This window comes from Thunnus albacares, chromosome 17 (genome assembly GCF_914725855.1).
Source record: "Thunnus albacares chromosome 17, fThuAlb1.1, whole genome shotgun sequence".
In the NCBI taxonomy this organism is placed as follows: domain Eukaryota; kingdom Metazoa; phylum Chordata; class Actinopteri; order Scombriformes; family Scombridae; genus Thunnus; species Thunnus albacares.
The window spans coordinates 7,861,339-7,886,693 of record NC_058122.1 but is presented as its reverse complement, the minus strand read 5'-3'; the positions used below and the strand labels follow the sequence as shown (position 1 = coordinate 7,886,693).

The following is a 25,355-nucleotide window of genomic DNA, read 5'->3' as shown; positions in this document are numbered from 1 at the left end:
CACCAGTGCACTTTGACTGATTGTGTGATGCTGTTTTATGAGTGTACAAATGCCACCAACTCACACCAAACTACTGATTATACAGACATGGCCGAAAATATTGGTACCTTTCTACCTTATTTTAAAAAAAAAACTACATTTCTCTGTATTAAGTTGAAACTGACAGAAGTATATGGTATCCATCACTCTTTATTTCACATTGAATATAACTCAAACTTTGCTTTTCATTTACAACTTCACAATAAATTAAAATGGCCAAAAATATCAGTACCCTTAACTTAATATTTTGTAGCACAGCCTTTGGAGGCAATAACTGCAGTCAAGTGCTTTCTGTAATTCTGAATAAGGTTTCTCCACTGGTAGTTCGGCCCACTATTCTTAAGCAAATTGCTCCAGTTCTCTCAGGTTTAAGGGGTGCCGTCTCCCAACTGCAAGTTTCAGCTCTTTCCACAGATGTTCAATGGGATTCAGATCAGGACTCATAGCAGGCCACTTCAGAACAGTCCAACGTTTTCTTCTCGTCCACTCTCGGGTGTTTTTTTTTATGTATGTTTGGGGTCATTATCCTGCTGGAAGACCCATGACCTGCGACTGAGACACAGCTTTCTGACACTGGGCTGTAGGTTTCACTCCAAAATGCCTTGATAGTCTGATTTCATTGTACCCTGCACAGATTCAAGGCACCCAGTGCCTGAGGCAGCAAAGCAACCCCAAAACATCTCTGAGCCTCCATGTTTTATGGTAGGCATGGTGTACTTTTCTTTGAAGGCTTCATTTTTTCTTCTGTAAACATAGAGTTGGTGTGGTTTACCAAAAAGCTCTAATTTTGTTTCATCTGTCCAAAGCACATTCTCCCAGGAGGACTGTGGCTTGTTAACATGCATTTTGGGGCAAAGTCCAGTCTGGCTTTTTTGTGTCTCCCTCTTAGAAGTGGGGTCTTCCTGAGTCTTCTACCATGGAGCCTATTTTCATTCAGATAGCGACGGATGGTGCGACTTGAAACTATTGTACCTTGAACTTGAAGATCAGCTTGGATCTGTATTGAGGTTTTCCTTGGTTCTTTGTTGACCATTCGAGCAATCCTTCTGTTCAACCTCGGGCCAATTTTCCTCTTGCGACCACGTCCGGAGATGTTGGCAACAGTTCCATGAGCCTTAAACTTCTTAATAATATTGGCAACAGTGGTCACAGGAACATCAAGCTCTTTGGAGATGGTTTTGTAACCTTTACATTGACCATGCTTGGCTATTACCTTTTTTCTAATGTCTTCAGACCACTCTCTAGTTTTCCTTCTGTTTTTCATGTTCAGTGTGATGCACACAGTGGCACAAAACAGCAGAGTGAGTAATTTTCTCCTTTTAAACTGGCTGCATGAGTGATTATAAGATTGAAAACAGCTGTGATACTAATTAAAACACAATAGTCTGCTTAAAGTATCACTACAAATCAATGATTTCTTACAACTTTTTTCTACCACAAAACAACTTTTTTGTTTTGTTCAACTGCAAACCAAACATAGACATGTACTGATAATAAAATATCTTTTCATTTCAACACTGTTCAGGGCGAATGGTGCATTACTTTAATAAAATGCAAGGGTACCAATAATTTCGGCCACGTCTGTATGTTGCATTTTAAGATTGTCATTCCCTTTTATTAGGACTTTATTAGTGCATGCAAATATAGTACAATATTCAACCTGGGACAGCCCTATTGCAGTGTCGATAACAGCAAAAACCCTGAATCCAGTGCCAGCAAAGACAACTTAAGAACACAGCAGAGGGAACTGGAGGAAGGCATTCATGTGCTCAGAGGCTCAGACTCGTCCTCAGTGGATTTGACAAGACAAGACAAGACAACCTGTGGAGGAAAGAAAGAGTGTGAGTGGTGCCTTTTTAAAAATGTATGCCTGCATCCTATTTTAAGTAGCATTATGTGCTATCAAACACTGACACCATTTCTCAATTCTGACTAAAATATGTCTGGCAGCTGCAATAATTACATTAAGGCACTGAAATGCTCTCTACTGATGCATTTGAGCTAGTGATGTCTGATGTGATGTGTGTGTTTTAATGTCTGATTCACATGATTTTTGAAAGCATATCATTTTGTTAAAGCACTATTTCTCCTTCTCACATTCATGTGATATGTTGTGAACTGGGGCTGAAGAAAACAATGAAATGAAAGAATTGCAGTACAGTTCTGGTTGAGAGGTGATCCTGATTCAGCGTGTACATGAATGTTGCATCAGTATATAGTCTGGCCTGGTTAAGGGGCCCCCCTCTTGCTTGGGGCCCCTGAGAGCGAATTTCCCCTACCACTGCTGCCACAGAACATTACATGCACATACCAATCCCAATTCAACATAGACTGAACAAGGGTGCCACAATTCACAGTGAAGCCCATAACTCCCAGCCAAGTGATACCTGATAACCAGAAGCCCTACAGACCCTTCAGTCATCGTCGTCATCGTCTTCGGGGACAAAGATGTCGTGCTCCTCCAGCAGCGCTGCAAAGTTCTTGCTGATCTGAGTCCCCACATACAAGAAGGGCACCACTACCAGAGCAATCCGGATAAGGCCGAAGGGGGTCTGCTCACCAGTGTCACACATCCCACCATAGAAACAACTAAATCAGTTCATGTCAAGCAGCCTGTGTAAGATTGACTTCTACTATATTTGTGAGAAAGACTGCAGTAGAACTGTTTATTATAATCAACACATTTTTTGGGGGGGTACACACAGATCAGAGGCCCATAGACAAACATCCATCTATTTCTCCACTCATGATTTCTATTCCTTCAGCGACACTCCCTTCTCTCCTGCGTTGTATCTCAACACAGAGCTGTAATTTACACACACCACTCTGACGCCTCTAATCAGCACTCACCTTCTTGGGTTTGGGCAGAATGGCACCGGATGACGTGCTCACGATTGTCCGGCACGGTGTCACGGTCCTGCCCGTCCACAGCGGCGAGCAGCGAGCGTTTCTGAGGCCCGACAGCCTGACCAGACGACCGAGAGCCGACGTCATGTCAACAGCGAGTGATGCGGCAGCAATGCGGAAAACGGAGCTCACTTTTTTGGGGGGGATGTGGAGCTGCAACACAGCGCCGCCCTGCGCCACGTACTCCCACTCTCTTATTACGTGGTTGTCTGCGCAATTTCAATGAATACAGAATCTCGAGATACTGAGGTTAAAATAAACGACACGAGATACATGTAGCGTTAAGAATTCATTTTCACATTTTCTCTTGCAATATGTGAAGTTGCAGCTTACATTTGAATGCCATGACCATTTTAGCAGCCACATATTCTGAGAGATCAAACAATTGTTGGTTATATAACAATAAAAATAATCCAAACAATAAAACAAATCAATAAATACTGTACAGCATGAAATATTTACACACTCCTGATACTACTTAAGTTGGTGATGAGCAGTGAGGACAATATTAGTGGCTTGATGACAGAATGCATGTGACTTAGGGATGACACCACATGAGTATACTGGCCATGTAAGGTTTGTATGAGTGATGCTTACTGTAAACACATTTACATGTTCTTTCATCAGCATTATTGTGCTTCACTGTCACTGATAAACAACAGTTATTCTGTTGCCATCGAGTCCAAACAATCAGAAACATTCAATTAAATATTAATTCCTAAATGCAAGATAAATTATTTTAAATAAGCGTTTTCATAGTATAGACGTGATATAAAACAACAGGAAAAAACTAAACACAAGCAAAATCTCTACCTGCAAATGATCCTTTTTTTACAGTTAAAAAAAAAAAATCTTTCTCAAGTAACAGAAAGTTAAATTCATACTTAGTGAACCTAACAGGATGTAAACAGCTTCAAATGAATTCTTAGTGTGTCCTCGGTGCAGAGCGATCCACAGCTTTTGTCCCTTGCCTGAGCATTTAGCCTTTAGTCGTACCTCTTGTTGTGACACAGGGCGTGGTAGCGGTGGCAGCTCATCACTAAACAAAGCAACACAGTTAAAGTGTATTTAGCTGACTGACAGTAGGCAATAATCATTGTAATGTCAAAATACTACAGATATTAAACAACAGTAAGAGATTATTATCACACTTAGTGTCTTTCTCACCTGGTTTTTGAAGGACAGATGCCTGAAGAATTTGTTGACCTCGAATACGCCTGGTTTAACAGGTTCCCCACTCTTGTTGCTTTCCCCTAGTCTGACAATCTGTCCTTTGGTGATAGCAGCTCTGAGGCTCATGCTCTTAACTATCCGAGCGCCGGGCTCCGAATCCGGTGTGGGCCGGGAGGATACGGTGATGTAGGAAGCATCTTTCTGATTCTCCTGGTAACTCACTGTCAGAGATGAAGTAGGAGAAAATAGGAGGAAGAACATTTCTTATCACTTGAACATGTGTATTAGTATCTTGGCATCTTTTTGGAAGTCAGACATTTGGATAGTGAATGATAAAGGTTATACAAAATCCATGCAGCATTATTCTACATATTGTTTTATGAAAAACTATGAAGACAGTTTATTTATTATGAAATAAACAGTTATTGCTCTGTATTGAAGCAGATGTTTTTCTACAGTATTCTGCAGCTACAGTGCATTTTATCTCTGGTGACGTTTACCTGCAGAGGTGACTGTTGTGTGTGTGGTGCTGGTGAGCTCCAGCAGGATTGTGGGATATACAGGGTGCAACAGGAATAGCTTTCTGATGAGCGGCTCCGCTGCAGCAACACCTGGTGCTACCTACACAGTTAATGTGGACAGTTTAGTGCCTTTTTCATTACATAAGTTGAGTATTTATTATTTTGGGTCAAACCCAGAGTTATTGGCTCCACCTCAAACTCAAAGACAATGAAGTAAAATAAGCTGTGCACATGATTCATTCTATTTTATCCTTTTTTTTTTATTCATAGAGCAGAAGTGATTTGCCTCAATAAGCTTGTTCTCTAGGCAGACTCACAGTTGCCTTGGTGACATTCTTCTGCGCTTTGATTGGTTCGCTGGCCCAGAAGACGAAAGCTGATAGGCCAGTTGAGGTGGAGATCACTGAAGCTTCCAAAACAAGACGAGGACACACAAACTCTGCTGTCCAGAGAGAGTGCCCATCTACTCCGTCAATGACCTGCGCCTGATGAGAGAGAAAGAGGAAAAGCAGTAAACCAGTAGGATTAGAGCACACTTAGAGGTCAGTTAAAGCTTTATAATCAAGACTCTAAATCTTAATTTCTGTAACAAACAAACTGCCAAACAATTACTTCTGTGCAGCATGTGAGCCCTTGCATTCATTTGATACCTGAAAAACTGAACTGAACTGTTTTACCTTCATGGTGCCGTTTGCTGAATGCTGAAAAAAGAGATCAAGGACTCCATCATCATTGAAGTGTCCCAGGGCTGGTTGGCTGTGACAGGCAAAGAAATATTTTAGGGAAATTTTTGCTAAATTCTGATATATAACTTGAAGTTCAAAAAGCTTAAAAAGTGTTTTTATATAATAATGTTGGCAGCAGAAATATAATACAATGATATAATAACTCAGTCAGTAGTGACAGTGATATGCAGGTCTGTACCTGTGAATGGGAGGTGACTTAGAGGTCCATTTTTTGTGCATGTCGGTCTGTCGGAGCACTGAGAGTTTGCTGGAGCCATAAACCAACACCCATTCACTTTTGGTGGAGTTCAGGTTAGAAACAGTGTCCAAGCTGTTGTGGTTGTTGCCAAAACCAGCCACAAGAGGGACCAGGAACTCTGCACGCTCAGATCCCCTGGAAAGACAATAACATAGGTGTCTATAAAAAAAATAGTTTTCTGTGCCTTCTCTTTCACTGTCTGTACAACGCAGGAAATGGAAGATCCAGTTTCCCCAGTAACTCATGGAATAACATACTTACAAAATTGTGTGTATATTGATGTTCTCATACTTTGTAACTTGGTTTTAATATTATGTAAGCAATGTGGGAGTATTACTGATATCCACTGGTACCAAAATCTACTGATTATTTAATCATTACCCTCCTTAAAAGTGAAAATATTGAAAACATTGGTAAGAGTTCAATCTGACACCACTTACTTTATTGTTGCTAGTGCATTTTTTAAAATCACTTAATGTTTGAATCATCAGTATACTGTGATTAAGACCTATGAAGAATACTTCTATGCAAACAGTAAAGTGCCAGTAATGTTAGTTCAAGCATCACACTTGTGGTTTAGTAACTGTGTCTCCTTCATACTAACAGATTAAAGGTTCATGATTAACCAACAGAGAAGCATGTGTACGGTGTAAACAGAGCTATGTGCCAGTCACTGAGGCGTACCTGTAAATGTGTATGAAGGAGGAGGAATTGCTTTTCCTGAGTTCCTCCCAACCTGAATCCTTCCTTGTAAGCGGCTGAGTTATGGGTGGTTTGCCAGTAGCACGAGAGTAGATATCACTCAGAGAGATGGCCTCTACATTACCTGAGGAAAAAAGACATTGACACAATGTTTTAATACTGCAAATAAAATAACCGTATTAACTGAATCAGATAGCCTACATTATAATGCTAACAGCATGGGAACGTTGTGCTTTTTCGATTTCAACTATTTGTAGCTGCAGTCATGCTTTAAAGTATTGAATTAGACCTCTACATTGCTGACTGCTTTCTTTACCTAGTCCAAAGAGGATGTAGTATGCCCCTTGTTGTGTCTCATGCAGCAAAGGACCAATCAGCTTTCCCTGTCCGGTGAGGTTGAAAGGCACGGGATGTCCAAGCTTCGTCCTGGTTCCCCCAGAGATCAGGGTCAAGGAGAGATCCAAAGCCTGAAAATGAACGCAGCAGAAAAAGTTATGTAGAATGCGAAGGCCTGGAAACATGATCAGTAAACTTTCAGCTCATGATCACATGACTGTTATTCCGAATGACAGTACCACTGTGAGAAAGATATACGTTAATGGTATTATTAACAGGAATGTCACCGGAGACACAATTATACAGCTTCATTTAGCGAGAGGAAACATCAGTCAGTAGTGTCTAATTTTCACACAACTATAATTTTGTAAATATTTTTTGTGTTACTACGAAGTCTTTTTTTATATTTCAAATATATTTAATTGAAAGACCCTTGAAAAGAAGCTGAAATATGAACAACACAGGCAACATAATCACAAGTGTTGATCACTGCATCACTGATTGTTTTGTACATTTCAAAGGACAGTTGTATCCAAAATAAGTTGAGGAGCAAACATATTGCTACTGAAAATGATTGAACAAACCCTGTAATTTTATAAGGTAAAAAGCTCCAATCATTGTTTTTCAAAGGACAGTCGCACTACAGAGCAAATTCTATGTAAAATGTCTCACTTCATATACATATGTGTAAGAGGAGAAGCATGTGGCTGACATAGAAATACCTCATTTGCAGGCAGGGTGGCTACCAGCAGATCTGGGACTGAGTCGTTGTCGAGGTCTGGAAGTAACACCGCCTGGGATTCAATGTTCTTCAGCAGGACCGACCCCAAGTGACTCCCTGGGGAGTGAAAGGAAACCTATTTGACCCTGTTTTAAATGCTTTGAATGGAGAAAAAAAAAAAATGTGCAGCTTAAATGACTTTCTTCTAACCTGTGGCACCATCGACGGCCATGAGGATAGATTTGCCAATGAGGAGACACACAGGTGATGGCTGGGAGTTGTCCTGGAGACCACACTGGATGTACATCACAGACTCCCGCATGACATTCCTCCACAGCACCTGACCGCTGACTGCAGACAGGGCCACCGCACTGTAAACTGGGACGAAGAAAGGACATCACGAATCATTACGCAGCATTTACAAAAATCACAAACAGGATGAGATATTAAAGTGGATTTAGGGTTCAGCAGCTTAGCAGGACTAGCAAGATTAGACTAACTATGTAAGCGCACATAGTTCAGTACACACGGTAGCCATTTATGGCACAGAGACGCTATTGAGATTTAGAGGAGAGGGGCATGTGCACATGATAATGACATCTTCCCTCTCTCATGATCTAAAGAGTCTCTAATTTTAATGTGATGTCTGAAAAAACCCTTTCAAAGAATTCATCACATACTTTTGTTCCCTTGTGTGGAATGAGTGTCATTGGTGCATTCAGTAACACCCAGTAAGACATCCTCCACCGAATCGCCATCGACATCCCACAATGCCAGTGCAGGTGGAGTGACACCTACACAGAGAAATCAAAACAGAATGAAAACCACCCACCAGTGTTATAAGTCTACCAGCTACTTTAACATCAGCCTTTTTTTTCCCCGTTATTCTACATTTTGACGCTGTAGAGATAAGCAGGAGGAATTAAATGAAATAAAATAGTGAGTCATTAAAAGAGTAAAACACTTAATCGGACATTAAAGAAACAATACTGCAGAGTTTGTATTTATTGCCACGCTACAATATTTTCATAGTGCATGCTGAAACAGAGCATGTGGTGGGTGCAGCAGAGTGATGCAATCCTGTGTAATTACAGTTGACTAATTAAAGGGTGAGCCAGCGTTGTCTAGCCACAGAGACTCCTATGTTTATATAAAGTCAGCATTATTAATGGTGGCACCACCCACTTTACATGTCATCAAAGGAGTGTGAGCGCATATTGTGTATCATAGTTTTAGGCCAGTTAACCTTTAATAGATCACAATCTGGTGTAACTCTTCCCCTTTGTTTGTTTTTTTCTGGACTTTAACTTCCAGTAAATGTTTGTCTACATGTAGTTCAGGTAGAATATAAAGTGGAAGTAGCAGAGAACCTCAAACTCATCAGTCATGTTGTTACTGAAAATGTAGCTACAGTGATGTATCACAGACTTTGTTGTTAATCTGTTTACCTCCTGCATCTCCCAGTTCTCTCTCCCATTGTGGCCTGTTTCCCAGTCCTCCCTTCTGGCAGGGAATCAGGAAAGCACAAAGCAGCACGAGCAATGTGGCGCAGACCACAGGCACCAGGAAAAATGCAGTTCGGATGGCGTTCTTCATCCTCATCCTCTTTTCTTCCACATCACTACTACAACCCCCGAGCCCAGCGCCTCCCAATGTCCCGGGTCCCCCTCTGTCCTCCCTCATCCTGTCCCTGCCGGAGTCCCTGTGGTTCCAGTACTGCATGCCTTTCATGTCATCTCTGTCCTGCCTGGATTTGTTGGGGAGCCGCTCTCTCCATTCGTCCTCCTCTTCTTCCTCATCCTCCTGCCCTTCATCTTCGGCACCCACGAGTCTTCCGGATCTGCCACCCCGCAGCTTTGAGGAGCCGGTGCCGAGGCAGCTGTCCCTGCCGAGGCCATTTCGGGGGTAGTTGAGCACGAGGTCATCTTCTTCGCTCTCATCCTCGCTGTCTGCTTGGGTGAGAGGGTCGTACTCCCCTAACTCCGAGCCCTTCTTCCCTGCGGAGACACAGAGGCTGATCATGAGGTTCAACTGTCCCATGTAGTTATGAGTTAGAGTATGGCTGGGACAACTGATAGTCATATTGCGATATGACTCTGCTGATATATTATTGATACTTAATTACTAATATATTCCCTTCAGCACTGGTACATTATAGATGCATCCTTCCTTTACTCTGAGCATTTTAACTCTGGAAGTGCTTTTCATCAGTGGTGTTATGTTTCCACTTTATGGCTTTTTCACATCTCATTACATGTTTTTGACATAATGGCCTTTTTCCTCGATATGTAAGAGTCCAATAATGCATTTTACTTATCAGTTTTGGCACAGAAAAACAAAATACAGGACAATATGCAGCTGAGGGCAATAATAAGAATAACGTTAGTTAGTATCTCTAATATCTTTGAGTTGCCCATATAGTTTAACTTGTACAATACTTCTACTACTACTACTAATTACAATAACAACTCTTACACTGATTAAATATAGGTTATTTTTCAGTTAAAAAAGAAAAAGCAAATAAATAAATAAACAAATGCTGTAGGCTGCCAGTAGTAGAGCTGCCAAAATAGAATAAATTACATTACAAACGCACATGACTGGTAGTCCCATGTATAATCAGTGGCGTCGGGCCTGGCGCAGTATTGTTATCACGCTTTACTTGTTTACTCTCCAGCAGCAGCAGCAGCAGCAGCTCGGTCCGTTAGTGTTGGGTTAACATTAGCTAGCAGCCCGCTAACAGTCAGCACACAACACACACGCTTTAAAAGAAGGATGCTCTGCACACACTGTAAACCAAACATCCATCTTATATAACAGACTCTGGAAAACGTGCGTCGATTTAATATGACAACGAACCGATGCTAAATGTTTGACATGACAGTTAATAAAATGAATCAACTGCATTTAAAGAGCTGAGATGCGAGTGAGAACTGTCAGTCATCCAGTCTGGACCGATGACAGATTCATGACCGTTTGATCGCTTCTCGTGTGAGGTTGAAATATGTGTAGCGGGTCTTACCGGGCAGTTTGAGGGCACGAGACAGAGCTGCAGCCATTTCTCCTCTGATTGATCCTCGATTGATCCGCGACACCGCGACGTGAAGCAGCGCTGATGAGCGGGTCCAATTGGACATCAAGTTGGAGCTGCGCCTGCCCAACTGCATCCTGGGACTTGGAGTTTACCGTCATGCCTTTTGAGCAACGGTTTTTTGGCAGTTTTTTTTTTTTTTTTTGCTGTATGCTTATGAAAAAAAAAACATGACTCCCACATTTTACTGGCCAAAGTATCTGCTATAGACAATATGATGTCACAAAGTCATTTTTTAAAAGCATTTTCAGTCCTCGTACCTTATTCCTGCACTAATGCAATATAAAACTATATGTTTGTGTTTTGTTTAAATTTGGGAGTGCATTTCAGCATTGCGTATTTGCAGTTAATACAAACTAATACTGAGCAGCCCTATTTGAGATGATTTTGATCCCTTGGTTCCCCCTATACACGTGAAGTACACCGTATGATAGTGAAATGAATAATTGTGAGGCATTCGAGGCAATGTACTGTATACCCACTACCCCATGTTATGTGTTGTTGTGTTCTGTACTTTTTGTTGTTGTTGTGGTTGTTTGTTTCTTTTTTGTATGTCTATCTTGTATAACTGTGAAAGTGTAAATAAAAATAAATAAACAAGACAACAGTCGTGTACAATATACAAGAAATAACATGTTTGTTTTCATCGGTATCATTGTATTGCTTTGCATTATATCACGTTTCTAAGACCCTAGACTCTTTAAAAAAAAAAAAAAAAAGGCATAAAAAAGCTTTCCATTCAGGAAGGCTTCTTATCTTCGCTGATTATTATTTTCTTTATGTTGTGTGTTCTATGATATTAATACTATAGCACTTTGAGTTTCACTATTTTTTTGTATGCATGTTTTGCATGAATGTTATTTATACATCCATGATATTATTGCGCATTGAACGTGCGTGAAACATTTGTTTATCTTTTACATTCAAGGGTTCAGGGAAGGTCCTAGTCCCACAAGGCATCTCACAAAGTAGGTGAGTCACCTCAGCAGGCAGACCTGTCCCCTTTCAAAAATTGATCTCGTTAAATGTACGAGGACGCGGGCGTCACCCCGCATCGTTATTTTCCTTACTCATCAGTTTAAGGCATAACTAATCAATTGCCGAAGACCGGGGTAATCACAGTGTCCAGGACTTCTCTGTTAGGGTGCCGACTATGAGCCACTTGCAGCAGTGTATTTTATTTTCTAAAAACAGTTGTGTTTGTATCAAACCATGGCTTGTGAAATTTAATTTTTGAACAGTGTTTTAATAACCATAAACTGTATTTGCTTCGTAAAACCAAGGTGCTTGTTGCGACAATATGGCGCAAAGGCTCATGGGTAGAGTGGCATGTTATGGCGTTTGCATTTTGTCAAGAGTAATCGATCGCCGATTAGTCATTAGAACGTGGACAGCGGGTTCATTCTTCATGAGTGCAGCTCCGTGTTTCAAAATTATATTGCCATTCATTCTTTAATTGTGGAGCATATGATTTGATGAACAAACAATGGTACGGAAACCATTAAATACATCGTCAGCTCCTCGTAGCCATTTGGCTGTCCAGTCCAACTCGGCTCCCGTACTCCAAGCTAAATACCTTCGCATGCACGCATGCGCAGTTAGACAGTGTGAGAAAATGGCAGACGTCTCTTTGGATGAAGTGATACGACAGCGCGGTATTAATACCAAGGTGCCCGCCAAACGGTACGAAAACTATTATTTCACTGATATATGCACGCTTATTAAGTTTGCGCTAACCTGCAGTAACATGTTTAAAAGTATTATGAGAGCTCAGAGCTGTTGGCAGCGTGTACTTCGTAAACGCGAGGCTAACTTGTTAACATTAGCTGTAGGCCATAACGTCCGAAGCCATTCATCGTTAAATTTAGCACAATATGGGTTAATTATTCAACTAACCCCTGTTTTTTTTAACCAAACTTTGTGCAATTTTTGTGGTCGAGATAACGCATACATCTGGAAAGCTTCAACTAATTTGCTTAGCTGTCTTGTTTGTAGCTTCACTCGCCTACCTTAGCTGGCTAGCAGCGTTTATGTTAGCAGGTTTTCGCTCTCACTTATTGAACAAATATGGTTGCTGGAAGCACTGGGTCAGATTAGGATGATGGCTTGTCCAAATCTATCATGCTTAAGATGTCTCTTATTGTCTGCATATATCAGAGCCTAGAACGACAACCTATAACTCAAATGCATTCCCTTTGTACTGTGTGTAAACAATTAGCGCAGCTTAAATCATCTACTAAAAGAAATAATGAAAAGGAAAATGAATGATACTGTTGCAAATATTACTTTCAAAATATGTAACTCTAGAGTTCTTAGAAACGTAAAAATGTTGGACGAACAAAAAAAAATCTAACGGGTGTCTTTAAGTGCAATTGATTAACTCAAACAGACTTTGTTCTTTCTCTCAGACCCATGTTTGGACGGGGTGCAGGAGGGACTGGCAAGAGTTTTGACGCCCGACAGAAGATCGGGGTTGGTGATGTCAGACAGCGACTTGGAGGAGGAACGGGTAAGGGCCACTATTGTCTATGCATATAAAAAATAAGGGAGAACGTGGATTAGGACCACAAAGACCACTCCACAGACCATTCACCAAGTGATCCGGACCACCAGCTTCAGCGCCTCTAAGTGGTAGTAACCAGTGATTCGTGTTAGCGACCATGGTCAGCAGACAGATCACTGAATTGGCTACAAGCCTTGCACAGTAATCAGTGATCTGTGTTGGCGCCCACGGTCAGTGGGCAGACCACTGAACTGGCTACAACCCCTTTATTAGAACTTCTCTATTCACTTATGCCTCATATTATGTGAAAACCAACTGGTTAGTGACCGTTATGCTTTAGCTATTTATATGTAGCTCACCCTCAATCTACTTCCTGTCTACCATCAGGGTTTCAAGTGAAAGATGCCAGAGAAAAGCTGGGTCAGAAGGATGCTCGTTTCAAAATCCGTGGGCGGGGAGGAGCAGGAGGAGTGCAGGATGCTCGTCAGATGATCAACTCACGCAAACAGGGGCAGAATCAGTTCAGTGTCCCTGCACAGACCACGCAAAAGACAGCAGTAACACACCAACTACAGAGCCAGACACTTGTACCACAGATACAGATACACACCATCAACAATCTTGCTGGTGTGAACACAAGGCAGTTTGCCCCCAATGTACAAGGACTGACTGTGAGGGGAAGCACAACGCCTCAGCTAAGCAGTAATAACAAGAGAATGATGGATGCTCGTGACAGACTGAGCCTCAAGAGGAGCATTGGAGGGACGCAGACACAGGCAGCCGCTGCAACACCTTTTAAAATAACCAAGACCATCCAGGTGAGGTCCAAATAAGTTGTTTTATCCCTTGAAAGATCAGTGGTACAGCCAGCATGTATGTATGTGTATGTAAACTTGTTGAATTCTTAAAGCATACTAACATGTAGAGCTGCAACAATTCGTTTGTGACAGAATATTAATTGGCAACTGTTGATAACTGAATAATCGTTTTAGTCATTTCTCAAACAAAAATGTAAAAACATACTTCAGTTCCAGCTTCTCACATTTGAAGTTTTGCTACTTCTATGTGTCATACATGACAGTAAACCAAATATCTTTGGGGTTTGGACTGTTGGTCAGACAAAACATGATATTTTAATACATCTCCTTGAGCTGTAGGAAATTAAAATGCATATCTTTCAATACTTTCTGACAACTCAGACTAAACGACTTATTGGAAAAATAATCTATAGATCAATCGATATTGAAAATACTCACAGATGTACTGACATGCTTACTGCAATCTGATGTATGATGTTTCTTTTTACAGCAACATCCAGTGGGGATGTCAGCTGGAATACGTGCAGCTTCACAGGTAGAACTGTTTTTTCTTGACATGTTTAAACATGAGGGATTAGTGTAATTCTCATGTTTAAAAAAATATTCCTCTGAAAGCAGAACAGTATGTTTCCCTTTTATATTATTGCTCAAAGCATAACACATGTGACTAAACAGATTATTTTGTCTCCCACAGCCTATCTCAAATGAGCATGCTGGGACCCCCAGTAAACAAATAAAGATCACTACTGCTAACAATGTGCTACCATCACGGGTAAGAGCTGCTTCATGACTGCTGACCTGACCTTACATACCGTTTAAATCAGCAGAGACTCAAACACATACTTAAGTTGTCACATGTCCAGTCTGTTTCCTGCATGAAATTAAACTCTTAAATTAAACTTCTTTTCATTCCTTTATTTCGTACAGCCTGGTACGGTGGGCTCCGCATTCTCCATGTCAGCCCCAATTACCAAGGTGGTTAAAAATGATGCTTACACAGCCCCGCGTCCTCCTGTCCCCGTGGCTCCCACCCGGCCCAACACCAGCATGGCTGCCACCCGGTCCTCAGCTCCAGCCTTGCAGCCAGTCTCCAGGACCCTCCAGCAAAGCACAGCAGAAACCAGCAAAACACCTCCTACTCCCCCTCAGGTAAACACTCCTGCTTGCATCTGTAGTTCACTATGTACCCCCACCCTTTTGTATCCTATCTTGTTTTTACCTTATATTATTATTCAGTGTGATGCGCGTTTACGTTGTTTTTCTTTGAATGTTTCTGATTATTTAACTAAAACTCACTCGGTTAACAATACTTGTACCTGCACTGAGCAGTACAAAGAGTTATAAATCTTATGAGCAATAAACATTGCTATTTAGATAAGATGGATAAGCTTCTGTTCTAAGTATGTTTTAAAATCAATCAAACATTTACAGTCAAAATGTATTTTTCCATGCTAGGAACTTGATTTTGTCCCCTACTCTCCTACTTTTACTCCCAGTGCTTTTTAATTACACTAAAAAAAGATCATATTTAGGAAATTACAAAATATTATTGGTGAAAAATAGGTGGGAAAGCCAGAGTTTATCTGCACCACTGACAAATATTTTGTCAGTATTTTACTTTGAGTTGACTTCAATGAACTTAAAAGTTGATCATGTTGTTAGAAAACCAAATACTGTGTAATGTTTTATTATGAACATACAATTGAATTTTCCATTGAAGGAAATTTGCAAAAATGTTTGTGTATGTTGTCAATTATAATTCTCAGAAAGAAAGAAAATCTGAATCAGCAGGTCAGACTTTTAAAAAACGGAAATCGGTATCAGCCAAGAGAATTGCAGTCTGTGCATCTCTAGCCCAAACTGGTTGTGTGTTGTGACCACTTCATTATAACGGCAGGACTGCAATAACTGTAAATCTATATATTAGCCTGACAATCTCTTTGTTTTTCTAAGATATTTTTCCTGTTGGTATGTTAACCTTACCACCACAGTGACTCACATGTTTTTATGTCATTTCATATTCTTGATATTGTTGTGTTGTTATGTTTCTTTCTAGCCTGCATTCAGTCCTTTGGAGGGGACAAAAATAACGGTGAACAACCTGCATCCCCGGGTCACTGAGGAAGACATAGTTGTGAGTAAATCGCAATTTGCCAATAACCCTTTCGTGATGGTATGTATTTAGATGATGTGCTTAGGGCTGTTGTGCCCATGATGACTCATTGAGCACGGGTTTGTACTCTACATCTATTTGTCCACAGGAACTGTTCTGTGTGTGTGGTGCCTTGAAGCGAGCGCGGCTGGTGAAGGTGGGCGTGGCTGAAGTGGTGTTTGTCCGTAAAGAGGACGCTGTGAGCGCATACAGGAAGTACAACAATCGCTGCCTGGACGGTGAGTGCTAGTAGCAAGGACATACACATCAGATGGCTCTCTGGGTTTTGGGCACTGTCTCTGATTGCTGATTAGGGGCATCTTTGTATTTATATTCATTAAAACAAAGTGTTTTTATTGAAATAAAGGGTAGCCCAATTAGATGTACTCAGCATCAGTATGTTCCTGTGTATCATGATCTGTTTTTTCTTTTCTCCTTGTCCACCCCCAGGCCAACCAATGAAGTGTAACCTTCATATTCAGGGAAATGTCATCACTTCTGATCAGCCCATTCTATTGTAAGTGTGCCCTCAGGGCTTCATTCCTTCATTTCAAATTAATGAGGAGTTGACTTTGATCATGTGCATATACTTAATTTTGCATATTTCTAATGAGCTGTAATTTGCCCCTACCCTTAATCTCTACAACGTATGTCAACCATTTGTTTATTTAAGTATAAAGAACAGTGATGCTGCTTCTTTTAAATTTGCAAGTAATGACCTACAAACACTAGAACAGTGACTATGAAAGCAGGATTTGTTCAGCATCTCATTGTAATGTCTGACAAGCTATTTAGAGGTACATTGAGTTGCCTTTTGATGATGCAGATAACACATTTTGTGATTAGGTTATTCTGTCTAAGCAATGGGCATGGTCTTTCAAATTGACCACCTACTAAAGCTTTTGATAAAACTTGATGATATCAAGTTTAGCTTAATATTTAAATGTGAATGCCATTGACTGTTGCTGTGTTTGTGGCTTTCACTAATCACAGGAGTCTCAGGAATCTCTCTCTGCTTTTTACTGGATTGTTTGAATGACAACTATCTTTTGTTTTTTGTTTTTTTTAAATATGCAAAAGTCATGGATTTGGTGGGACCCTGTGTATCCATTTGTGGTCTTGAGGAAATGTGACATCTCTCTCTCTCAATCCTTACAGGAGGCTCAGTGACACTCCAGGCACCGGCAGCGGTACAAAGAAAGACGGCCTGCCCCCCTCCTTGTCTCGCCCCGCCGGTCAGCGAGCCTCTTCTCAGCCCACTCCAGAGGTGGACCCCCAAACCATCCTCAAAGCTCTGTTCAAGTCCACCGCACAGTCCACCTCCACCACTGAGCCCCCTAGCTCACAGGCCACCGCCTTTCGCATCAAGATATAGTTCATGTCTAGTATGAATACACTGTCTGTCCATAAACATATTACTGCATTCTCAGTGTTCACATACAAACTGTGGTTTTCATCTCGCCATCAGGCAGCCTGCACTCTCTCATATGAAGCTGATTTTTACACATTTGATATACACGACTACTCTGAACGTGAGATACATGGATACGCAACATCCTGTTTTTGATTTTGTGGTATCCAAATGTCACCTGTTTGTTCCTGAGATGGACCAATGGAAAGAAGTGTAATGCGATTTGTTGTTTTAATTCAATGTGGTGGAGGATGCCAAATCACACCGGATGTGTAGGGATTTTTTTTTTTTCTGTTTTTTGTCAATTCTGTGCAAACCTGTTTGGATATGTTGAGGTTTTTGTTTGTTTTTTTTAATACTCCAATTTAACTCTACCTGTCCTCCCCTCCCTAAAAAAGAGAGAAAACTCATTAACAGAACAGATTGACAGACAACATTGTCTTCACCGAGAGATATGTTGTGTTTAAGGCCCTGTACACCCACACAGCTGTGTTCAGTTATATTGTCTATAGCTCCTTTAGGATTGTCCTGCTATGTACAGACCATAGAAATAAGACTGAATATACACCATACAAAAATAGAAGAAACAGAGGACATTACACTAGATATATCTATCTGATTTAGCAGGGTGATGAAGTTGTCCTTCTCCCTGTATCTGACATGAAGTCTTGATAGTCAAAATAACTCAACCTGTGTGAGTAAATCAGGGATGGGCAGAAACCATAATAACGTTTAATTTCAGTAAACCAGTTCTCAAACAGTCAGATTATGCTGATGTTTTGGTTGGTTTTACCATTCGTGTAACATCCAGATTCTTGTGTGTTCTGTTTGTGACTGGGTTTACTTGGTTGTCCGGTTTTGAAGCAGTATATGTTTAATTCTTTCTACTATACATTACACCCGATTTTTGTTGAAAGACTGTAAATTACATTCTGTTGTTTTCTTGGTATGTCAGTCAAGGAGATACTAGAGAGGTCAGATCTGTCTGTGAAATGTCACCATTAAATATTTAGCTTTGTAGATGTTGTCTGAGATTTGTTTTTCCTGTGTGCCACATGATGGTTATTTTCCTGTTTCAGCTGCTTCAAGTACTTCTATTGTCATGGTTGAGGAAACTTGACACCAATGAGTTGAAATCAAAAACATAAAGGGACACACTATTTTACCAATCATGTTAAATCCAGAATACGTAGACTTCTAATCTGGGATGGACAAGTGGGTAAATTGGATGACCTGACAAATTTCTTTCAGATTGAATGCAAGTTTACAGTTTTGTATGAAAATGTAGAGTCAACTCCCATTTCTCAATGCCATAGTTGCTAAAATAAGAAAAAAAAGTAGTTGTAACCCAAAATATGTATATATATATAAAGCATACAGTAACGGGTATCTGTTAAAATTTTAATTATGTTTATTCTTTTAATTCTAGCAAAACAAATCGGCTGTATGATAGAATAATTGTTTTAAGCAACTGGGCAAAATAGTGGACAAAATCCATACAGTCATCATGTCCTTGTGGCATCTGTGAAAAAGTGAACGGCTAATGAAATTCCTCATATCTCTCAAGTGCAATCACAGTTTGCCCTATTTTCAGAAGCCTGCTTTTATTAACTGACCTTATCAATCAAATTTAGACTATTAGCTGTGAAGGGTTTATTTTCCTTTCCCTTTGAGCATGGTAACTCTGAATATTACATATTTACATTTAAAACTCAACAGCCATAACTATTATATCAAGCTTTGAAGCAGGATTACATTATAACTGACATGCAAAAAGTAAAAACTAAATAGTTTTACCTTGTTAAAAAATTACCCATGTAATTAGAAACACTCTCTATTTATGTTTGTGTTGAAAAGATGGCAATATAGTAATATTATTAAAAACATATGAACACATTGAGACCATAGACATTATGAGACACCATATATTCTAATAATTAAACTCTTGAAACATACCACTGGTAAAAAAATAAAATTAAAAAAAAACAGAAGACGTATGTATATCATGGTTTAATTTTCATTTTATCCGATGTGTTTCTATCATGGATGTATCTATTTGTGTATTAAAAAATAAAGACAAATCCGCTTTAGTTGTACTTCCGGTGTTATAGGTCACGACAAAATGGCGCCGTCCAAGAAGAAACATGCCAGTGGCACAGAGGCTTGTGTTATTCCTGGAGGATTTACAGGTATTAATGGAGACAAATTTTGAATACTAACTTCAGCATTTCGATAGAAAACAAATTTCTCCTCAGACCGAAGCTTTTTCTTGTCATTTCACACGGTCGTGGTGGTTAGCTTCATCTTGTAGCACTTCTTGTACCTGTAAAGCAGGAGATAACGTTAATGTGTGATGTGTTGGCTTCAGGGTTGTTTTTCTTGTCTCCCTGCAGTGCTTTCCTTGCAGTTCAGCTCCGACAGCGTTGCTCAACATAAGCTGTATGTGAAAGAGCACAAAGTACGAGCAGAGAAGAGTTCACACAGGCCGCTGGACAGGACTTTATTTGTCCTCAACATCCCTCCATACTGCCCAGAGGTACCGTTTATGTTGCTATGAATGGTGAACTGTCAAGTTTGGTTGGTTTGTCAATCATCGAAAGACTTCCTCATCAATCATCTCATCGTAGATGATAACAGACTAGCCTGTTGTTCATTCCTGCCCTGCTGTTTGTGTTTCAGGATGTTGTCAAAGAGTTATTCTCGCAGTTTGGCAGTATTCAGTCAGTGGAGTTGAGAGACCACCCGGGCTCATTTCAGCAGTCTGGACCGACTCTGTCCAGGTTCTTCAGGCCAGCTGAAAAGCAGGTTCGCTTTCACTTTTAAAACACTACATGGTCTAACTCCAGTATACATTTGTGAGCTTTTGTGCCCCTATTTACCTGCGCACAACCTCAGATCTCACAACAAAACTCTGCTAACAGTCCCCTGATCTAGGCTTAAAACTAAAGGAGACTGTGCTTTTGCTGTCAGGGCCCCAAAACTCTGGAACAGTCTTCCTTTATCTTGCGACCTTTCTAACTTCCTTTAAATCAAAATTTTTATAAACTTGTTATTTTGTATTATTTGTGAAGCACTTTCAGGTCATTATTTTCCTTTTCTCTCTGTCTCTTCCAGGGCTTCAAAGTTGGCTACATTGTGTTCCAGAAGTCCTCCAGTGTGACAGCAGTTAAATCACATCCCCATAATGTGCCTCTGATCGTCAGCACAGAGCATCATCCAGTGAGGACAGGAGTAGAGAGTGAGTGACTCTACAGCAAGGCATTTACTTTTACTAATGCAAAATCTCATGTTATATTTTCTTTTTATTTCAAAATATGGTTGCTGTATTGCTTTGTATTTACTCTAAACTATGAATCAAGTATTAGAATTTTAGTGTGAGCCAGGTACTCATTGAGCATTTAAGATATGGAACAAGTCAGTGTTGTGACACATACATACATGTTGTGTTTTCCAATGACAGAATGGATTCAGCAGTACACACAGGCTTTCATTCAGCCGGAGAAACTGCAACAAATGGTCGACACGTTCATGGAAGACTACGACAAACGTAAAGAAGAGGTGAGAATTCTGCAGCTTTTCCTCCAACATCAATCACCCATCTACTTCACGTGACTTTATCTTGGGTTTGTGTTCTGTGTCACAGGAAGCGGAGCGGCAGAGGATGGAGGCTGAGCAGCAACAAGAAGATGAAGAAGGCTGGGTGAAAGTCACTAAGGGACACAAGGGCGCCAAGGCCCGCCCTCATAGTGAGGCAGCCAACCAGAGGACTCTACAGAAAGAGATAAGGAAAAAGAAGAGGAAGGAGCTCATGAACTTCTACACCTGGCAGCACAGAAACACACAGAAAGAACGTAAGTGGCTAATATTTAAGTGGAATTACAGAGCCTATGGAAACAATTAGGGTTACGTGGCATTGTGCATTTAATTTTCTCCATTTGCAATTTTCAGCAAAGGAGATAGTAATTATATTTCATGTTTTTCTTTCAGATATTGCTGAACTAAGGAAAAAGTTCGAGGAGGACAAACAGAGAATAGCTCTGCTGAGGGCGCAGAGAAAGTTCAGACCTTATTGAGTCATCTAACCGGATTTTTCTTCTTTCTTCACTACTTTTGTGTGTTTTAGTTACATTACAAACCTGAGCTTTTTTGTGTTAATAAACTATTCTGATTTACCAATACTTGTTTTTATTAAATCACAAGCACCTCACAAGAGATAAAAGTACAAAAAAGAAAAATTGAGTGCACATTACAGAAAATATTTTATTGAGATTGTTCACTGTCAACTTGTGCATCACAGGCTTGCTGCTCTTCTGGTTTCTGACACTTTCTGATGCTTGACCATACAGTAAACATTGAGATCAACAGCAGGGCAGCGCCAACACCAGTGAGAATATATGCTGTCACCTGAAACACTAAAGAGAGAAGTTAGATTTACCTTGAAGCACTGCCACTGATCCATCACATGGTGATTCTAGTTTTGGGCTGAGTAGTACTTACTTGTGTTCTGATGAGCACATGGATTGTCCTCCAGCTCAGTGTTATTCTGTACCAGCAGCAGAGGCCCTAATGAGACCAGCTGAACCTTGTCAGACCCAAACACGGCCTCTCTTCTCTGTCTCTCACCCTCAGATGCTGTGGGAGGAGAAGCAAACAATAAACACGAATACACAGTACACACAGTGTGCAATGTGAAAGACGATATACTCACAAATGATGGTGCAACGCTGTGCACAGTCAACATCCTCTGTGCAGATTTCCACCCAACAGTAGAAGTACATCTAAGTGAGACGTTACACAATTAAGAAGTTGTCAAAGAAGCCGTGTTACTTTTATACAAATTTGCGGATATGATAACCTTACTTCCTCCACACTTGGATGGCCTGTATGAGGGTCCAAGAAGGCGAAGGTCTTGACATCAAACCTCCTCACTTGGGAGTGGGAGGTGGTTTTCCCCCAGTTGTCCACAGGGACAGAACTTCTCATGTTGTCCAGAGGGTTAGGACATCTATCCAGGGGGAGAAAAGATTGTCAGCAGCTATGCACCCCCCCTCCACCCCCCATGTTGCCACTGTAATTGCCTCCACCTTACCCGTCATAGAGAAGTGTCCACACAGAGTGTCTAGACGCTGGGTAGGCAAAGCAGTCCCGCACATGCAGGGAAAGTGTAGGGTCTGGGGACGGCTGGGCGATGGAGACCTCCATATATGCAGCTTTACGTAGGGGCAAGGTCAGTGGGAGCTGGTCCTCAGGAAAGAAAGAGGTGAAAGAGGCATCTAGGAGGAACAAATGATACAGAAACGCAGTCACCAAGTTTTAATGACTCGACACATGCAAAATAATAAAAAAAAGAAAACCAAAGCCACACTGCTTTACATTTTATTACCTGTGGCTACTCTCATCTGCACTCTGATGGTTCCCAGTGCAACCACAGGTGGCGGGTTGGTCACTGTGTACAAAGACCGCAAATCTGCTGCACGCTTTAGATCTGATGGCTCATATTCACACTGGACCTGGAGACTTCAAAAAACAGAAAAAAAAACCAACTATCGCTACATTTGTCACCACCCAGTATACTTGCATTGTGAGATTAAAATATTCTGTAATCAGTAATCACTCTGTCAGACAACTGTACAGTAGTGTGCAGAAGATATAAAAACATACCTAAATGGAGAATGTTGGTTTATACTTTTAGTATGCAGCTCCTCCACCTCTACCTCATAGATCATTACATCTCCATCTACCTAAGAGCCAGACAGAGAAGACAGGATTCAGCCTCAAACTGAAGTATGTCAACTATTCAATGATATTTAAGCCATATACAAGAAAAAAAAGTTTTGATAAAGCATGACATTATTTATGGTGGAACAGACAAACAGCATTACAGTGAAACAGTTGAAGTGCTATACAGTACATTTTGCAAGCAGTGACTGAATAGTGTTCATAGTAACCCCTCATGTGATTGGATTTTGTGCCAGATTTCACTATGTAAAAAGAAAGTGTTTTATCAAAAAAAAATCTTGTTTTGGAATCATAAGTAGCATCACCTTCTTTTTTGCACCACAGTCCATGACACCAATCTTGAAGACAGCAGCGTCTTGGGTGGTGACCACAGGGACACACTGTGGCTGATCCTTGACCATGAGGCTGTCTGGATCGATAGGCGGGTCAGTCTCTGTGGTCTTCACTGAGAACACAAAGTGTCCGTCCAGAGAGCAGGCTGGAGGGAGTGCCAACACAGGAAAATGTAGTCTTTTTTTTTTTTTTTTTTTTTACACTTAAATAATTAAGCAAGTTGACTATATGTTGTAAAGGAAAGGTCAGAGAGGATGTCTGGCATGAAAATGACCTCAGCACAAATCACTTCCATGTATACAGTACCTTAAGACAAATGCTAATCTTACCATTAAGTCTGTAGTAGCACGTTAAATCACGAGAATCATAGCAGCATCCCAGCTTGTAGCAGGCATCACTGGAAATCCTTTGGTGGCCACAATCCACTCTTAGGTCTCTTTCAATGTCACAATTTCCAGGTAATGCTGGAAAAGAGATATGTTATTCCTTGTGACATCACTTGTGTGTAAAGACATTACTGAACTCTCCACTAGGCTCCAAAGAGAAGGTGCCAATTAAAAAGAAATTAAGTTAAGAGGTGAAAATTACTGATGAAAGAGGAACACTTCAGATATAGAGTACATAGCCATGTTAGTGAGCTTGTTATGTTCAATCAGCTGTCTCCACTCACGTGTTGGGATAAGACGAGTCCTCTCACTGTATCTCTTTATCAGAGGACAGCTGATATTTACTCTGAACCATCGATCTACTCCTGTCAGCTGGACCTGCAGAGGGATGACCACTTTGCTGCCCTGAGGATTAAAGGTCATCACAGCATGGATGTTGAGGAGTCATACACACCTTGTCACACATAAAACACATGGTGCACCTATCTTATCAATTTAAACAGGTGGCAAATTTGCATATTGAGTTTTGGGCTGCAAACTTTCTGGTTCCATAGTCTGATGCATTTATATTTACAGTTCCATTAAGCTTTCATAATGTATAAATAACAATGTAGTTTATGTCCTCATGTGCCAATGTATGCCTATTTGTGTCAAATACATATACAGTAATTGCTTTTAAGTACTCATTTGATTATTTTACACACACACTTTTAAGTAATCCACAGTAATCCATAAATCTGGATTTTTTTTTAAACTTCTATTTTCAGATTTTTACAGTTTACCTAAAATGTTCACCTGCTGCTTGTTAACATCATATTTGTGTATTTGTATGAGGTTTTCTTTTCCCTGTATGAATCCTGTGGCAGGAAAAAAACGTACACATTTGCGTTAATTTACCTCAACATGAGCACAGCAGCTGTCATATCTGCTGATGAATGAGAGAGTCTGGTTCTTCTCTGTGCCCAGTCTCACTCCACAGGACCCCTCAGACTGGGGCACTGGGATCGTAGCCCCTGTCATGTCTGAGAAAAAAACAAAGCACAAACAATATTGATGGATTACATGCAAATGTGGATAGCCTATTTTAAAATAAGTGAGCACTTTGAAAAGATATTCAGTGATTTTTACCATCCTTCTCAGGGTTTAAAAATACAGTATTGCAACAAACAGTCTTACCTTTTACATGTATATTACTTTTAACCAGTGGACCAAAAACAGCTTTTATCCTTCTGGGAGAGCAGGTGACTCTCGGCAGGGCGGGATGTTGCCTCTGCTCAGGTGTTTTTCTCTCCTGGGCGGCTGAGAAACACTGCTGAGCAGTGAAGGCAAGAATGAAAGAAATCGAGCAAAGTTTTGCAAAATGATTATTCATTTTCTAATAGTTTGGGTGTTTTGGTTATTGCGGTTTTGGTCTCAGAACTATTTGGTCCTTTTTTTGACACTGGGAAGGGAGGGGTCACGTGACACCTGTTAATTAGTGTTAATTAGTTTGAAGCTTGCTGCGTCCCTCACCAGAGCAGGACTAGAGCTTCACCCATG

At 40.6% G+C, this 25,355-nt stretch overlaps 5 protein-coding genes and 1 non-coding gene across 6 annotated transcripts; 2 read left to right on the top strand and 4 right to left on the bottom strand.

The window, feature by feature from the left end:
• Positions 1-1,623: 1,623 nt before the first annotated feature.
• Positions 1,624-3,118, bottom strand: LOC122967474 (essential MCU regulator, mitochondrial-like). Its single transcript, XM_044332149.1, has 3 exons — positions 2,890-3,118; positions 2,427-2,591; positions 1,624-1,860 (listed from the first exon to the last, which is right to left on the bottom strand). The coding sequence occupies exons 1-2, from the start codon at positions 3,031-3,033 to the stop codon at positions 2,454-2,456; spliced, it is 282 nt and encodes a 93-aa protein (XP_044188084.1). The 5' UTR covers positions 3,034-3,118; the 3' UTR covers positions 1,624-1,860; positions 2,427-2,453.
• A 104-nt stretch (positions 3,119-3,222) lies between these two features.
• Positions 3,223-10,565, bottom strand: fam234b (family with sequence similarity 234 member B). The gene is made up of 13 exons (XM_044332148.1): positions 10,406-10,565; positions 8,832-9,380; positions 8,064-8,177; positions 7,594-7,761; positions 7,385-7,500; positions 6,643-6,793; positions 6,309-6,450; positions 5,565-5,759; positions 5,318-5,396; positions 4,958-5,125; positions 4,620-4,740; positions 4,114-4,340; positions 3,223-3,985 (listed from the first exon to the last, which is right to left on the bottom strand). Exons 1-13 carry the CDS (start codon positions 10,548-10,550, stop codon positions 3,983-3,985), a joined length of 2,178 nt encoding a protein of 725 aa, XP_044188083.1. The 5' UTR covers positions 10,551-10,565; the 3' UTR covers positions 3,223-3,982.
• An 842-nt stretch (positions 10,566-11,407) lies between these two features.
• LOC122967836 lies at positions 11,408-11,561 on the bottom strand. Its single transcript, XR_006398692.1, has one exon. It is a non-coding gene; the product is annotated as a U12 minor spliceosomal RNA (small nuclear RNA).
• A 490-nt stretch (positions 11,562-12,051) lies between these two features.
• poldip3 (polymerase (DNA-directed), delta interacting protein 3) lies at positions 12,052-18,378 on the top strand. The gene is made up of 10 exons (XM_044330364.1): positions 12,052-12,157; positions 12,883-12,983; positions 13,365-13,795; positions 14,286-14,330; positions 14,490-14,567; positions 14,723-14,944; positions 15,852-15,929; positions 16,057-16,186; positions 16,398-16,464; positions 17,106-18,378. The coding sequence occupies exons 1-10, from the start codon at positions 12,057-12,059 to the stop codon at positions 17,320-17,322; spliced, it is 1,470 nt and encodes a 489-aa protein (XP_044186299.1). The 5' UTR covers positions 12,052-12,056; the 3' UTR covers positions 17,323-18,378.
• A 1,059-nt stretch (positions 18,379-19,437) lies between these two features.
• Positions 19,438-21,530, top strand: rrp7a (ribosomal RNA processing 7 homolog A). The gene is made up of 7 exons (XM_044330366.1): positions 19,438-19,547; positions 19,752-19,894; positions 20,038-20,163; positions 20,473-20,596; positions 20,819-20,916; positions 21,002-21,209; positions 21,346-21,530. Exons 1-7 carry the CDS (start codon positions 19,481-19,483, stop codon positions 21,429-21,431), a joined length of 852 nt encoding a protein of 283 aa, XP_044186301.1. The 5' UTR covers positions 19,438-19,480; the 3' UTR covers positions 21,432-21,530.
• A 68-nt stretch (positions 21,531-21,598) lies between these two features.
• LOC122966289 (zona pellucida sperm-binding protein 4-like) lies at positions 21,599-25,297 on the bottom strand. The gene is made up of 12 exons (XM_044330363.1): positions 24,993-25,297; positions 24,714-24,838; positions 24,101-24,221; positions 23,760-23,894; positions 23,403-23,575; positions 23,020-23,099; positions 22,742-22,875; positions 22,448-22,631; positions 22,219-22,363; positions 22,067-22,136; positions 21,856-21,990; positions 21,599-21,770 (listed from the first exon to the last, which is right to left on the bottom strand). The coding sequence occupies exons 1-12, from the start codon at positions 25,186-25,188 to the stop codon at positions 21,619-21,621; spliced, it is 1,650 nt and encodes a 549-aa protein (XP_044186298.1). The 5' UTR covers positions 25,189-25,297; the 3' UTR covers positions 21,599-21,618.
• Between the last annotated feature and the right edge of the window lie 58 nt (positions 25,298-25,355).

What these genes read in the sequence shown, in the direction of transcription:
- poldip3 (XM_044330364.1), top strand. Translation starts at nt 12,057, where the DNA reads ATGCACGCATGCGCAGTTAGACAGTGTGAGAAAATGGCAGACGTCTCT. An exon ending in ACCAAGGTGCCCGCCAAACG is followed by an intron (nt 12,158 to 12,882) that starts GTACGAAAACTA and finishes TCTTTCTCTCAG; the next exon opens with ACCCATGTTTGGACGGGGTG. An exon ending in TCACTGAGGAAGACATAGTT is followed by an intron (nt 15,930 to 16,056) that starts GTGAGTAAATCG and finishes ATTTGTCCACAG; the next exon opens with GAACTGTTCTGTGTGTGTGG.
- LOC122967474 (XM_044332149.1), bottom strand. Translation starts at nt 3,033, where the DNA reads ATGACGTCGGCTCTCGGTCGTCTGGTCAGGCTGTCGGGCCTCAGAAAC. An exon ending in TTCTGCCCAAACCCAAGAAG is followed by an intron (nt 2,592 to 2,889) that starts GTGAGTGCTGAT and finishes ACTGGTGAGCAG; the next exon opens with ACCCCCTTCGGCCTTATCCG.
- rrp7a (XM_044330366.1), top strand. Translation starts at nt 19,481, where the DNA reads ATGGCGCCGTCCAAGAAGAAACATGCCAGTGGCACAGAGGCTTGTGTT. An exon ending in AGTGAGGACAGGAGTAGAGA is followed by an intron (nt 20,597 to 20,818) that starts GTGAGTGACTCT and finishes TTCCAATGACAG; the next exon opens with AATGGATTCAGCAGTACACA. An exon ending in CAGAAACACACAGAAAGAAC is followed by an intron (nt 21,210 to 21,345) that starts GTAAGTGGCTAA and finishes TTTTTCTTTCAG; the next exon opens with ATATTGCTGAACTAAGGAAA.
- LOC122966289 (XM_044330363.1), bottom strand. Translation starts at nt 25,188, where the DNA reads ATGAATAATCATTTTGCAAAACTTTGCTCGATTTCTTTCATTCTTGCC. An exon ending in TGGACACTTCTCTATGACGG is followed by an intron (nt 22,364 to 22,447) that starts GTAAGGTGGAGG and finishes CCCCCTGGATAG; the next exon opens with ATGTCCTAACCCTCTGGACA. An exon ending in ACAGCGTTGCACCATCATTT is followed by an intron (nt 21,991 to 22,066) that starts GTGAGTATATCG and finishes CTCCTCCCACAG; the next exon opens with CATCTGAGGGTGAGAGACAG.
- fam234b (XM_044332148.1), bottom strand. Translation starts at nt 10,550, where the DNA reads ATGCAGTTGGGCAGGCGCAGCTCCAACTTGATGTCCAATTGGACCCGC. An exon ending in GGCCGTCGATGGTGCCACAG is followed by an intron (nt 7,501 to 7,593) that starts GTTAGAAGAAAG and finishes TTCACTCCCCAG; the next exon opens with GGAGTCACTTGGGGTCGGTC. An exon ending in CCACCCTGCCTGCAAATGAG is followed by an intron (nt 6,794 to 7,384) that starts GTATTTCTATGT and finishes GTTCATTTTCAG; the next exon opens with GCTTTGGATCTCTCCTTGAC.